This window comes from Protomyctophum bolini, assembly GCF_963924005.1.
Source record: "Protomyctophum bolini genome assembly, chromosome: 21".
NCBI lineage: Eukaryota > Metazoa > Chordata > Actinopteri > Myctophiformes > Myctophidae > Protomyctophum > Protomyctophum bolini.
This window is the reverse complement of record NC_137882.1, coordinates 7,856,871-7,871,998: the sequence shown is the minus strand read 5'-3', so window position 1 is coordinate 7,871,998 and position 15,128 is coordinate 7,856,871. Positions and strand designations below refer to the sequence as shown.

At 42.6% G+C, this 15,128-nt stretch overlaps 1 protein-coding gene across 1 annotated transcript; it reads left to right on the top strand.

The window, feature by feature from the left end:
- Positions 1 to 841: 841 nt before the first annotated feature.
- LOC308336355 (coagulation factor XIII A chain-like) lies at positions 842 to 15,128 on the top strand. The gene is made up of 18 exons (XM_080793711.1): positions 842 to 894; positions 1,637 to 1,725; positions 1,815 to 1,944; positions 2,441 to 2,662; positions 3,958 to 4,215; positions 5,234 to 5,352; positions 5,467 to 5,574; positions 7,207 to 7,381; positions 8,213 to 8,351; positions 8,936 to 9,039; positions 9,308 to 9,396; positions 10,659 to 10,812; positions 11,009 to 11,124; positions 11,598 to 11,766; positions 12,711 to 12,865; positions 13,215 to 13,351; positions 13,453 to 13,558; positions 14,365 to 15,128. The coding sequence occupies exons 2-18, from the start codon at positions 1,642 to 1,644 to the stop codon at positions 14,401 to 14,403; spliced, it is 2,304 nt and encodes a 767-aa protein (XP_080649837.1). The 5' UTR covers positions 842 to 894; positions 1,637 to 1,641; the 3' UTR covers positions 14,404 to 15,128.

Here is a 15,128-nt window from a genome sequence, read left to right as displayed (position 1 = left end):
ATCATCATATAAAGAAAGTGTGTGTGTGTGTGTGTGTGTGTGTGTGTGTGCGTGCGTGCGTGCGTGTGGGTCTGGGTCACCTTAATCACAACAAATATCAACTCAGCACAAATCACAAAACCGCACACTTCCCTGTTCTGTCTGAGAATAGGTCATTTGTGCGTGTGCGTGTGCATGCACTTGTTTATGCTATTTTAGTCTGTCCTTGTTATTGTCTTGTATAGACAGACGCCTTATCAGACGACGTCACACTGCACCGGCATGCTCGCGCAGGTCGGCAGCACATGAACACCACCTCTCATAAGATGCAATGGAAAAGTTCTAACTGAACTCACGTGTAAAAGAATGCCCCGTCAAACTTTCAGAAAATAATGGTCACAGGAAGAACAGTAGGAGACCTCTCTCTAGAATAGATGCTGCTAAGCTAGATCAAAGTAGGCATATAGCTATTTACCATAGAGTGCAAGCTGTGAATGGTGCCTATCTGTCTGTCCTGTTGGCTCTCTCACCCATGAGGGGATCGAGAGAAGAGACACAGGGTAACACTTTTAGTTTAAAACAATTATTTAGGCTATATTAATGAAATGTGGTTCCATAATACACGACAATACAAAAGATACCTTGTGAAACATTCTGCATAATGAGTATAGGCCCCTATACTTGTGTGAGTATTTCTACACTGCAGTATACCTTTTACTCAAGTAAAACATAAAAAATAAAAACTTTCCCCACCACTGTGAGGGTGTGTGCGTGGCTGCGTGCACACGTGTGACACAGAGAAGAGGAAGCTGGGCGTGTATATAATCAGTCCATGGGGAACAGTGCAGACATTGGATGTGAGTGTGACAGCTTCATCTATCTGACCTCCACAGAGACTACCTGCCTCTTCTTCAGGTGAGAAACACCCCACACACTACTGCACCTTTCATTTAACCCATTACGACACATGAGAGTCCGTTGCTCTCCCCGGGTTGGCAGAGGAGTCTAGCGCCCAGGATTAAGCTATACATTAGATAATTGACATTGGGTGAAAAAAATGGGCTGCAAAAATCGTGGGATAAAAAAAATTAAAGAAAGAGTCTACAAAGGCATTCTAAAAAAAACTTTAAAAGGTTTAAAGTAAAGAAAAATGTAGTGTACTGTGTGTGGTTGTGGTATGAAGTGACGTGCTATGAGCTTGCGTATCTGCTATTTTTTTATAAAGTATAAAATGTGGTTAGTGGTTAAAAGATTGTGATGCAAAATCATGTAAAATGACACAGATGCCTTCCTGGTTTTAATCGGTTAAATTTGTGCAGGTGTGCACTCATAAATGTTGAAAGATGACAACTGCCCACCCATGTTGTATTATCATTAAAATCATACGTGTTCTTGCCAATTATTTTGGAGGCACACTTGAAATATCCTCACGACCCACTGGTGGGTCGCGGTCCACAGGTTGAGAATCACTGCTATAAGTATTCTTCATGCAGCTCATGTTAGGTTTCATTGCTCCATAATGACACCGAGCTGTCTCTCTATTTTTGTAGTTGTGAGTACATCAACATTTAGGACAGCAATTTTATGAATGCCATTCTTACAGCTTTGTGCAATTTTGAACCATACTCTCTCTCTCTCTCTCTCTCTCTGACCCTAGAAAGAATGCATCAACCAATGCATTCAAATGAAAATGCACGAACTAAGACAAGTCCAATCACATTCAAGGGGCGCTTCACCCATTCACTGGTAATCTGTCTGTCTGTCTGTCTGTCTGTCTGTCTGTCTGTCTGTCTGTCTGTCTGTCCAGTTATTATAACAACATATATATCTTGCAGCCTGACTGTTCCAATAGGGAAGATGATGGATTTGACCGCATGCCAGAGTATGAGCCATTTGAGGAAGAATACACTGACCCACCTACGGTCACGGCCAGAGCACCCAGGCCAGGACACGAGGAAGAGGAATGTGAGTGTGCACACGCGAGCGCGTGTGTGTGTGTGTGTGTGTGTGTGTGTGTGTGTGTGTGCCCTTATCTCCGGCTGAAACGTTGCCCAAATTTGGACAGGTACATGTGTCCTAACTAGACAACTGATGTCAAGGATTAATGGTTATCAAAGTGGGCTCGGTCCTTGCGGGGGGTTCCAGGGGTTCCCCCAGTCAAAGATTATAGTTAATAATAATAAGGGGGCACGGTGGCACGCCTCACAGCCAGGTCCTGGGTTTGATTCCCGCTGTGGGCGCTGGGGGCGTGTTCTCTGCTCCTGAGCTCTCAATGAGCCAATGAAAAATGGCCATGTTAATAACCCCATTCTGCCTATACCCCTCCCCCCTGGCCAGCCTGATGGAGGGATATGAACTGGTCGGAATAACGTGTTCCTTCCACGCGCTACATCCGGCCAGGGAAACTCTCCTCTGTCAGGTGAAAAGAAGCAGTTTGGACTCTCTGTCTCTCTCTCTGCAGACTTGCCTCTCAACGTGGAGGACATAGACATGTGTGAGCGCGGGCACAACAAGTGGACGGGCGTTCCAGACACGACGTATGACAACAAGGCCCTGCATCACACCAAGGAGTACGACAACCCCAGGCTGGTGGTGCGCCGCGGCCAGGAGTTCTTCATCCGCATCCGCTTCTGCAGAGACTTCTACCCGGATTACGACGACTTCCAGCTAGAGTTCCTGATCGGTCAGTTAATTGCTCACTGTTCTCTCTTGTATATTCTCTATCTATACGTATATTCGGCCCTATATATGCATGGCGCATACGTATACAGTTTCACGTACACGTACCCAAATAAACCTACATAATGTTCACATATACATTTTCAGAAAGGTGAGCAATAAAATAGACTAGAAAATAGAAATAGAAAATTACAAAATCGCATTGCTGGGACAGTTACACCCTGTATATAAAGACTTCCCCAAATGCTGCCACCTTTATGACTCTGCATAGGTCAGGGGTGTCCAAACTTTTTTCCAAAGGGGGCCATATTAGAAAATATTAAGACACCCAAGGGCCAACTACAGTACATCTCCTAACATAATGTACCGTTGACTATGACAAAGTCACATGCAATATGCATCACAACGATTCAATTTAACTATCATCATCAATATTTTATATCAATGAATGTTTTTGTCAGATGTGTGCTGTGAACAACAATTATAACTGAGCCTTTTTTTCGGCCATATGTTACATTACCGAATGTAACCAGACGAGCAAGGTAAAATATATATACAAGGAACAACAACACTGAGAAATTATACTCTGGGAAATACCCAGGTTAAAAAACGTTAATGTAAAAATGTCCCCATACTGTTGGGCGGGCCGCTCATAATACAATTCAGGTATGAAGCTGCGGGCCGTATAAAATTCGTCCCAGGGCCACATTTGGCCAACGGGCCGCACTTTGGACACCCATGGCATGGGTCGAAACGTTAGGCTTTTTCTCAGTTTGAATCAGTGGACAAAGTACTCAATTGTTTCACTTACAGTATAAGTACAAGTATCTTTCGTTACAAGTAAAAGTCCGGAATTCAAAATGTGCTTCAGTAAAAGTTCAAAAGTATTGGTGTCCAAAAAGTACCAAAAGTAGAAATGAAGTACTCATTATGCAGAATGTCCCATTTCAAGTTTTAAAATGTATAAACATCTTTTGAAAATAGCCGATCTACAAACTCACAATGCAAAAGATATTGTAGGCTAGATCGGCTATTTTCAAATGGCCGAAATGTATACAGGCCTACTGTAGAGCTGAAGTGGTTAACGAATGTTTTGTAATAATAATCCAAATCTAGTAAGTAACTGTAAAGCACTCATGCAGAATGTGCCATTTCAAGTTTTCAAATGTTGAAGCTGTTCTACAAGCTCACAATGGGTCGCATGACGACGACACATTGTGACCTTGTAGATTTCACCTGTCAACCACGTCTGTAAACCTGTGATGTGATGTGATGTGACCCCCCCCCCCCCCCCTGCAGGCAACGACCCAACCCCCGGTCAGCAGCTCATCCAGCTCTTATTCGGGCTCCGTAAGGATTACGACAAACATACGGACTGGTCTGGTCGCACAGTGAGCGTGGACGGCGGGGAGGTGACGCTGGGCGTCACGCCGTCTGCAAACGCCATCGTGGGCAGGTTCAAGATGTACGTGGCCATCGCCAAGAAGCGTGGAATGCTCCGCACTCGCAGGGACCCCACCAAGGACCTCTACGTGCTGTTCAACGCCTGGTGTACTGGTGAGTTTCAGTAGGCTACAGGGACCCCACCAAGGACCTCTACGTGCTGTTCAACGCCTGGTGTACTGGTGAGTTTTAGTAGGGACCCTGCACCAAGGACCTCTACGTGCTGTTCAACGCCTGGTGTACTGGTGAGTTTTAGTACATCTGTGTACAAAGAGGCTCTACGCACACCAAAGTCCTTGTGGCGGTGCCGACGCACGGGAGAAAACTATATAGGAGATCTTGAATGAACAAGAAGGTGGCCGCACACACCAATAGCCAGAGTACCAATATTTATTCGGACAGCGTAAGACAACATCCCCGTGTGTGCGGACACCTTCTTGTTCATTCAAGATCTCCTATAGAGTTTTAGTACATCATCATCACTTGTCGGTAAATGGACAACAAGAATTTGCATTCCAATGGATGTAGTCGTTTAGTCTTTTGTTAATGAAAAAAATAATAATAATACTATACCGGTATGCTTAACCAGTTTCATTTTTCAAAAATAGCAAAAATAGCAGATCTGATTTTGAATAGCTGAATTATAAAATAATGTTTTGTAATAATAATAATCTATAAAGTAACTATAACTACAGTGGTCAAATACTGGGAGTAAAAATAACAATATTTACGCTTGAGATGAAAAATGGACAGGAAATTAAAAGTCCCTGAAAATGATACTTAAAAAGCCTACTTGAGTAAATGTAATTAGTTACTTTCCACCTGTGAATAGCTCGCCTTTATCACTTAAAGGAGTGGCGTTTTGAAGCATTTCTTTTTAATGAGGACACATGTTTTTATTGTCTGTCATTAATGTAATTTTCCCCTATTGTTCATAAATAATAAGTAAGTAAGTTATGATTGTATTTAACTGGAGCACTGGGGGGCGGTTCTAAAATGTGTAGACTAATCATTTGTTCGTTTGAATTTGTTTATATTTGGAGGCTTGTCTTTAGATCTGTCAAAAGAAGCTGAACGTGTGAATTGCTTAATGTCAAAATCTGTCTCTCTGCCTGCCTGCCTGTGTGTGTAGATGATCCAGTGTATTTGGAAGATGAGGTGCAGAGGCAGGAGTATGTGCTGGAGGATGGGGGAACAATCTACCAGGGAGACCCCACTGCTGTGTCTGAGAGGAGCTGGATGTATGGACAGGTACACAGACAGACACACGCACTCGTGTGCGGGAAACCCATATATTTTCTGTTGATCTCTCACTCTCTTCATTTCTCACCCCTTCCTCACAATCTTCTCTCTGTGTCTCTCTAGTTTGAGCTGGGCGTGTTGGATGCTTGTATCTACACCCTGGACTCATCTCAGATGCTGATCGTACACAGAGCCGATCCAGTCAAGCTGGTCCGGAAGGGATCCGCCATGGTGAGCCAAGCTGTAAAATGTTACATCTCTTCTTCTTTGGGAGTCACTGGTAGAAATTATTTTCTGTGGCCAAAGTATATTAATAACTAGAACTGCACTCTGCCGAGTGCATACTTGCTTGTTGCACACTAGTAGGCCATAAATGGCCTACTAGTGCGCAAGCAGAGCGCGCAAGTTTCGACCGCTGGAAACTATCACATCTCAGTATCTCTGTGAAGGAACGTTTGAAATGTATAATCATTACGTGTAACTATTTGCTACCTAACTACTTTTTTACAGAAAAATGAATCATGTGATGAAAAAAAAGTTATATAAACTGAATTAAAATATATTATACAGTATAATTATTTTATTACTTATTGTAAATTGTCAATTGTTTTAAATGTATTTCATTTTGTACTATAGTGATATTAATACTAAATCATGATCAGAGTAATATGTGTCTCTAACTTCAATTTCTGTAATAATACTTTCAAATTTGTTGAAATATACATGATCTAAAATACTTCCGAAATCTGTAGTTGGATTTGTATTTAATTGTTTAAAGCCTAATCTTGACATGAAGGTCTTTATATTTATATATTTTTCAGTATAATGGTCTTCATTGAAATCTCCTATTATCATAATTGTGGAAGTCGGAGATGATAGATACTTTACCATTTTCTTGAGAAATGTGTTTAATTCCGAAAGGTTTGTTTTAGGTGATCTGTACATAAGAATGATATATAGATCTTGACGTAAGAGATATGGTCATCTGTGTAGTCTGGTCCCAGCAGACCAGGCACAGATTTACAAATTACAAATCACATTACAACTACATACAGAGTATGTAGTTGTAATTTGATTAGCAGTATACTGTGGTTACTTGGTTCCAAAAAGTGAAGCCAAGTTTTTTTCAACCGTAAGTCTGTGCCTGGTTTGCTGGGACCAGTTACAACATTACGTCATCGTTGAGAACTGGGACCAGATTACATGGTGTGTATATGTATGACTAGCTCTCAGTGATGACGTAAGAGATATGGTCATCTGTGTAGTCTGGTCCCAGCAGACCAGGCACAGATTTACAAATTACAAATCACATTACAACTACATACAGAGTATGTAGTTGTAATTTGATTAGCAGTATACTGTGGTTACTTGGTTCCAAAAAGTGAAGCCAAGTTTTTTTCAACCGTAAGTCTGTGCCTGGTTTGCTGGGACCAGTTACAACATTACGTCATCGTTGAGAACTGGGACCAGAGTACATGGTGTGTATATGACGTAATGTTGTAACTTGTAACTAGTCCCAGCAAACCAGGCACAGACTTACGGTTGAAGAAAACTTGGCTTCACTTCGAAGAGACCAAGCGAAATGATTACTTGCGCGCTCTGCTTGCGCAAGTAATAATCACTATAATAATAATGGCCAGGGGCCATAACATCCCATGAATATAAATATTAATAATTAAGAAGTAGTGAAAATAGCTGATCTACAAGCTAGTAGATCTGCTTATTTTTCACTAGTTTGGATCCCGCGGGCAAACGTCTAATCATCTCTCTCTTTTGGGTCTCGACCTGAAAAGTTTGGGAAACACTGACTGCTCTAAGTCAGTGGTTAAGTGTAATGTGTGTGTGTTTGTTGTCTCATGTCAGCTGAACAGCCAGGATGACAACGGGGTGCTGGTGGGGAACTGGAGTGACGACTACTCCGAGGGAGTGGCTCCCACCCTGTGGACCGGCAGCGTCAAGATCCTCCTGCAGTACGCCCACACCGGAATTCCTGTCTGCTACGCTCAGTGCTGGGTGTTCGCCGGGGTCTTCAACACCTGTGAGTCAATATCACGTGCGCATGCGCACGCACGCAAACACACACTAGTCCAGTCAGTGTTTCTCAACATGTGGGTCAGGATACCCACAGCGGCTTCTTTTGGGAGGGTCCCCAGATGATTAGCTTGACATTGTAATACAATAAATACATACAGTAAAAGTGTATGTAGTAAGTGTATTGTCACATTTCTAAAGTGACAATAGACGCCTTAACAGACAAGTATGCGCGCACAGGCCGGCAGCACATGGACTCTCATAAGATGCAATGGAGTCACTGCACTCATGTGTTAAGAAATGCACCATCAAACTTTCTCCCAGTGGGGAGGAAGAATGCTTCGGATTTTTATTGTGATCTCTCACCCTTGAAATATATAATCGTTGGTTTCTGTTGTGTGTAAACAATAATAGAAATTCAAAAGAGTTGTCCTCAAAACCACACCTACAGTCACTCGACCGGAGGGAGCGCTCTGATCATGACAGCAGACTGAGCAGAGCCTGAATGTGCACGCTCAGCTGCAGCCCATCAAGCCTAATTTATGTTCCGTCCCGCGAAGGTGTCGTGCTCGCAGAGAAACGGCAAACGGAGAATAGCAGACCTCTAAGCTCACAGTGGTTGCATCCGCAACGCGATGTAAGCTTGTATGTCAGCTGTTCTCTGCACGCAATACCGTTGCACGATGAGCCAAGTCAAACTAAATGTAATGCTTACAATTAGAAGTGCTTGTGAGGGTGAGAACCAGTCCTGTGAGTCAATAACACACATAACACTCATGCCAGTTTGTCTCTCTCTCTGTCTCTCTCTCCAACTTCATGTATTTATTTGTACACCCAGTCCTGCGTTGCCTGGGCATTCCAGCCAGAGTGATAACAAACTTCAGCTCAGCCCATGACAACACTGGCAACCTGAAGACCGACCTCATCTTCATGAAAGACGGATCACCTGATAAGAAGAACACCAGAGACTCCATCTGGTTGGTTCACACAACTGTCAATCATGTCTATTCTCTGTGCCATTTGTCTGTGAAGTTAAATTATTACCTACTACTAGGCTACTACTAATCAGAAACAGAATCAGTTTAATTTGACACTGGGTGATTATTCTTTTGCGTCTGTGAAAGCAGGTATATAAATGTTCTTTTAGAAACATCATAGTATTACATAGGATCAGGAACGAGTACATCAGAGGAACAGCGCATGTCAAATGTTTCGCAGATAAAGCCAGAGGCCAGACTGAGATGGTCTGGACACGTACAGAGGAGGGATAGTGATATATCGGTAGAAGGATGTTGAGGTTGGAACTGCCAGGCAGGAGGTCTAGAGGAAGACCAAAGAGAATATTTATGGACGTAGTGAAAGAGGACATGAAGTTAGTTGGTGTGAGAGAAGAGGAGGCAGAGGACAGGGTGAGACGGAGGCAGATGTTTCACTGTGGCGACCCCTGAAGAGAAAAGCCGAAAGAAAAAGAAGTAGTAGTATTACATGCAGGAGTGTACATGTTCTTTAGAAACATTCGAATCATACTAATAATATTGCTGCAACCGATGTGTTTCCACAGGAACTATCACTGTTGGAATGAGGTGTGGATGGCCAGGCACGACCTTGGCGAGGGACTGGGAGGCTGGCAGGCTGTGGACGCCACACCACAAGAGACCAGCGATGGTACCACTATTAGCTCATTATAGGAACTCAATGTAAAAGTTATTTTTATGTGTCATTGGATGAATGGATGGATGGATGGTTATCATTGTGTTCATGAACAAAGTGGGGGCTTGCAACTCACTTTTGAAAGCAAAAAAAAAACAGCACAGGTATACAGCGTTTCGACCGTGAGGTCTTTATCGAGTGTATACATACTCAATACATAAAGACCTCACGGACGGACAGACAGACAGACAGACAGACAGAAACACATTGCTGTATGTTTCAGGTCATTATCGCTGTGGTCCTGCATCGGTCAGAGCCATCAAGGACGGCCTGATGAGTCAAATGTATGACGCTGCATTCGTCTTCGCTGAGGTATGCACAGTGTGTCTGCTTAGTGATGTGGTTTGACTGGTGAACACTGAACAGTAGTGATCTTATTGTAAATTTGACTGAGAGACTGCCATTGGATTTTTTTTAAATTTTCTTCATGTCATAGATATGAAAGCAGGGAATCATATAGCTTCAAATTGACTTATTGGTTGTTCAGTTTGGCCCACCAGTTTTGGAGATATGGCTTATAGAGTAATGTCTTGCAGAAAACGAGTTGAGAAAACAGGCTTGAAAGGTTCACTTTCTCTAACATTACACCTAGCTACATGTTTAAGCATTTATTTCATATTTACATGTCGATTTCAGCTCTGACACTTATTTCAGACATGCTCTAGTATGTGAAGAGTCTGTTTGTGCTGTCTCTCAGTCAAATCTGGTCACAAATGGTGATTTAATTGTGATGTGGTCTTTTCTTTACATTATTAGCACTTGCCTTAAGCATGACTATTCTTTGGGTGTAACGATAAGTAACTGCATGGAAAATATCAATTTTATTACAATTTAATTTACTCCATTCAATATCGCTTGGTCTATCGATAAACGTGTGAATTGTCTGTGTTCATATCAAGGTACGGGTTTGTCCATATGGGTTCAAAATATAATGTCTATAATGTTTTTGCCAGAGAATCACTGTGTTTATACTTATTTATATCGATATTCATACATTTTCCCTTAAAACACCTCCACTGTCCACATGTTTCACACGGGTGCAGTACTTAGTTTAGACAGTTTTTTGTTTAGACTAGTCATTGGTTAGACCAGTCATTAGTCCTACAACTACAACCTATCTCAAACCCTAAACCTAACCTACCACGGGGCAGCACACCTAAACCTGACCTTAACCCATGTCTAACCAATGACTAGTCTAAACTAAGTATGCACCCCGTTTCACACAGATGTAATTTGTTTGGTAACTGCATCGATTTTAAATCATTGAATCGTATCATATCGCCATAATGAACCAATATCGTCCATGTATCGCATCGTTAACCATGTATGTTGATACGTATCGTATCACTGTTGTATCGTTACACCCATACTATTCTTCCTGGGGTCCATCACACGTCTCAGATAAATGGTGATTTAATAGTAGTCTCGCGTAGCCAAACAAATATTCCCCAATCTCCGAATGCTCCGTCATGATCAGAGCTTCCGTTCTCCAGACTGTATGGCGGAAGCATTAGAAAATTGCGAGAGGCGACTGTCTGGCAACGTAAGACTAATTTAACAGTGTCTCTCGTCAGGTGAACAGTGACCTGGTCTTCAGGAAGAGGGACAAGTACGGTCTTCTGCAAACATTCCGGGTGGACAAGACTCACATAGGACATGTCATCCTGACAAAGGATGTGGGCTGGGACAGGCCCCATGACATCACACACAGCTACAAGTACCATGAAGGTACAGTTCCATGACATCACACACAACTACATGAAGTACCACAAAGGTATAGCCACAGCAACGTAGCACGCGCACACACGTACACACAAAACCACCCCACCTACCTGCTATCTAAATTAATTACTGTTGGAAGCTAGAGTGTCTGCCTATCTCCCTCTGTGTGTGTGTGTGTGTGTGTGTGCGTGCGTGCGTCCAGGCTGTAAGGAGGATATAGTGACCATGGCCAGAGCAGAGCAGTTTGGCCTGCAACGAGAGATCCCAGAGTACCTCACTGCCGAAGCCAATGTGTCTGTCAAGATCGACTGTACACAGGTACGTTATACATGTACCATCCAGAACCATTGAAGGAGAGTCACAAAATCTCCATTCACTCCATGGGGCCAGTCCAATGGCGGCTCCATGCGGCTATCAGGGGGGGGCTGAAGAGTGACAAAGTCCTGGACCGGAAGTTGACGATATATGCACTGGACTCAGGCAACAGCCCAGCTTTAATGATCTTAAATCCCTTTATCGTTTTTTTTGTTGTTGTAATAGCACAACATAAACATTACAGAGACTTTAGTTGTCACTGTACAATACTTTAAAACAGTTGTCATGTTGCACACATGCCTAAAATTGCTGATATTTGCACCGCACTGTATTTCAAACTCCAGCTTGTCACACTCCAGCTCTGCTTGACTCGAGCGCTGTTTTCCTGGTATCCTAAAGTGTCTGTCTGTCTGTCTGTCTGTCTATCTGTCTGTCTCTCTCTCTCTCTCTGTCTGTCTCTCTCTCTCTCTCTCTAGGTGGGCCTGGGCGAGGGCTTCACCCTGGGAATAGACCTCATCAACGACGGGAACAGTGACGCCACTGCCTCGTTCACTCTGATTGGCCGGGTGGTCTTCTACACCGGGGTGGTAACCAAAGAGTTCAAAGATCACCGGGAACCACTAATGACTGTGCCTGCGAATACGAGTGAGTGAGTGAGTGAGTGAGTGAGTGAGCGTGCATGCGTGTGTGCGTGCGAGAGAGAGTGAGAGAGAGAGAGGCTGTGCAATGTGCATTATTTAAATTCATATTGAATTTACTAGTAGTTTACTCTACTATATAAATGGTTAAACCCACAATCCATAACGTTTTGAAATAGTACAATAATATTTTAACCCTTTTAGGTCTGAGGCCGATTCTAAAAACGCCTTCTAAATCCTGACCTACGTTTTCTGAAAAACTTCAAATATGTATTCAAAAATTGCAAAAAAAATGCAACCAAAAGCGGTTCCTGTCCTGAACATAATAATGTGCAGAGATTGCTCTTCTATTGAGACGGATCTGGTCGGACACATCAAAGTCAAAACTATCCAGTACTGTAGACATGATGGTGGTGATTGATTGATTTAAAACCGAAGAAAGCACTATGGCTTGTTTCCATTGGGGTCCTTCATATTCAATGCATGCTTGCATGATGGCGGAGACGAGTTCTATAATCACAGGTGTTGTAGGACATAAAATGTAGTGATTGCGACGTTGAAATACGTTTTTTTTGTTTTTATATTCCTGGGCCAAATATCTCCACAAGTATCGTTGAACTTCAGACATTTGTGAGGACCATTTTTATTAGACAAAACAAACATGGGGGGGGGGGGGGGGGGATAATCAGATTGGGGTTAGGAATTTGGAAATTAGGTTTGGGTTAGTGTTTATATGCATGCCAGATTTAAACTTCTATCGATCTATCGCTAGCTGTGGATAATTGTTTTGGCTTCAGGATTGGTGTTGTTGAAAAGGATATACGTTTTAAAAAAGTCATTCATAAAATCACCATCTAGCGTTCTCACAAGTATTTATAGTAAAAGTAATACAAACGTGTCTCTCTCTGTGTGTGTGTGTGTGTGTGTGTGTGTGTGCGTGCGCGTGCGTAGCTCATCGTGTGAACGTCAACGTAGAGGCCAGGGAGTACATGAGCGCTCTGGGCTCCCAGGTCAGCCTGCAGTTCGTCCTGACTGGCCAGGCATCCCATCAATACCTGAGCTGCATTCGAGTCATCACCCTCAAGACCCCACCTCTCACACTGGAGGTGAGCCACACACACTCACCGCACGCACGCACGCACACACACACTATACAACTATAATAGCAGACGAATAGCCTCAGAGATGTACACATCCGTAAGATTAATGAAATTCTACACTTACAGGCTACTTTTTTACAGTAGTCTTTACATCTAAAAAAATGAGATGAGAAAGTGAGAATTACGTCAGAATTCAGTGCTCTATTGTGTTGCAGATTAAACATTTTTTATATTTAGACGAATAAGACCAAATCAGAATTAGTTGTCAAAATTAAGAATGTTATGTATCATATATACTCTTTTCATTGTGTCGTGTCATGTGATGTCATGTGATGTCATGTCATGTGGTGTGTAGCTGAGTGGAGTGCACAAGGTGGGCTATGAGATGTATGTCTCCCTGAAGTTCACCAACCCTCTCGGTGACTCTCTGCTCCACGTGTGGGTGGCCATGGAGGGACCTGGACTCATGGTGTTCAGGACCAAATACTACAAGTACGCACGCACACACGCAGGAACCCCTATCCCTGTACCCTGTTAAATAATACTGTGTTGAATAATAGTATATTTAATTATTTTTTGTGCGCGTGTGTCAGGGAGGTGGCTCCTTATGCCACCCTCAGTTGGACAGAGGGCTTCATTCCCAGGATGGGTGGAAAAAGACGCATGATGGCTGCCCTGGACTGTGACAAACTCAGACAGGTACGCACGCACGCACACATGCCCTACACACAAGAGTGCAGTGCAAAAGTTATAAAATAGCCGATCTACACATTTTGGATGGGCAATCTTTTGCTATTTTGGGAAACATTCTGAAAGTGACATTAAAGTGCGTCTGTGGGTTTAATGAATATTGAACCAATTAAGAGCATTAACAAGAGCTTGTGACTAAATAATAACTAAGAACGCATGTTCTTCCCCCCTCCCCCCCCTGAAAAGTAATAGTTTTGGACATACACTCGATGTGACATAATACAAAAGCTGCTACATCATCTTTATAGTCACTGTTTTAGTCCACTCAGTGGTGGAAAGTAACTAAGTACAATTTTGAGGTATTAGTACTTTACTTTTACTTGTAACAAGTATTTCTACTTTGCAGTGTTGATACTTTTAACCCATTTTTGGCGGGAACCCCTTTTGGTGTTTTAAGCACTATGTTATAATTGTTCTACAAGCTCATAGTGCGGCACTGAGTGCCGCACTACGAGCTTGTAGGTCTGCTATTTTTGAAAAATCGTGAAAATGTGTCCCAAATTTTGAATATATATCCTTTCAGAGCAAACATTTTAAACTCAAATCTTTGCTCTTGGGGAGTCCGTGGAACAACATATTTTGAGATGGGGGTTGGCGCTTAAATACATATAATTCTAGGGGTCCTTGCCATGAAATAGTTTGAGAACCACTGACATAGAAACATAGGTTTCAGAAAACTGTCAGGATTTGTATTAGCGTCCTCAGGTAAATAACGTGAGTACTTTTCCCACCACTGTGTGTGTGTATTCTGATAGGTGTGGGGAGTCACTTCAGCCGAAATTGAGTACGACTGATTGGCTCACACCCTGCCGGCCAGCGACGCTTGCCCTGCCCCACAGCACAATTTCACCCAATCAGCACCTGAGCCTCATATGGAGTGGGGTGGGGCCAAACTGCACCGACCTGCATTTGATTGGTTCATTCTTCTTCTGATTGTTTTTCTGAATTTCATTATTACGCTGCATTGTTTTTTATCATTATGTCACTCAATGTGGGGTCCGGGCAATCCCATGGGTCCTTAAGGGGGTTCCACCCAGCTAAAGAAAATGCCAGTTATTAACCAAATGGACCTTTACAGGTCTGTAATTCTGAATGTACACTCTTAGAGTTTAATTATCATAGAGGTTATTTTTCAAATTTGGGTCTGTGGTGTAATGCATGGAGTTAAAATGGTTGAGAATGACTGATTCAAAGAACAACCGCTCTAACCCAAACCCTCAACTCAAAACCCTGTATCCTGTAAAAGTTATTTCTCCTGATTGACCGAGATTTGGAATCCTGACCTGAAAATGTATTTTATGTATTTTACTATAGAGAGCTGGAGAGAGACCACACCCGTTACCGAACAACCACTCACAATGAGTACTATTAGAATATAGAGCTATTTAACACTTAATTTTAATGAATAAATATCACACATTTAACACCTTTAACACTGCAGCTGTGATTGTTGACTAGTATATAACCACTGTGATATTATAACTGTAGCTGTGCACTGCCTAACTCTGCCAATAAACAG

Coding starts and splice junctions, on each gene's coding strand:
- LOC308336355 (XM_080793711.1), top strand. CDS start 1,642: ATGCATCAACCAATGCATTCAAATGAAAATGCACGAACTAAGACAAGT. Junction 5,575..7,206: donor TCCGGAAGGGATCCGCCATG/GTGAGCCAAGCT, acceptor GTCTCATGTCAG/CTGAACAGCCAGGATGACAA. Junction 13,352..13,452: donor TTCAGGACCAAATACTACAA/GTACGCACGCAC, acceptor CGCGTGTGTCAG/GGAGGTGGCTCCTTATGCCA.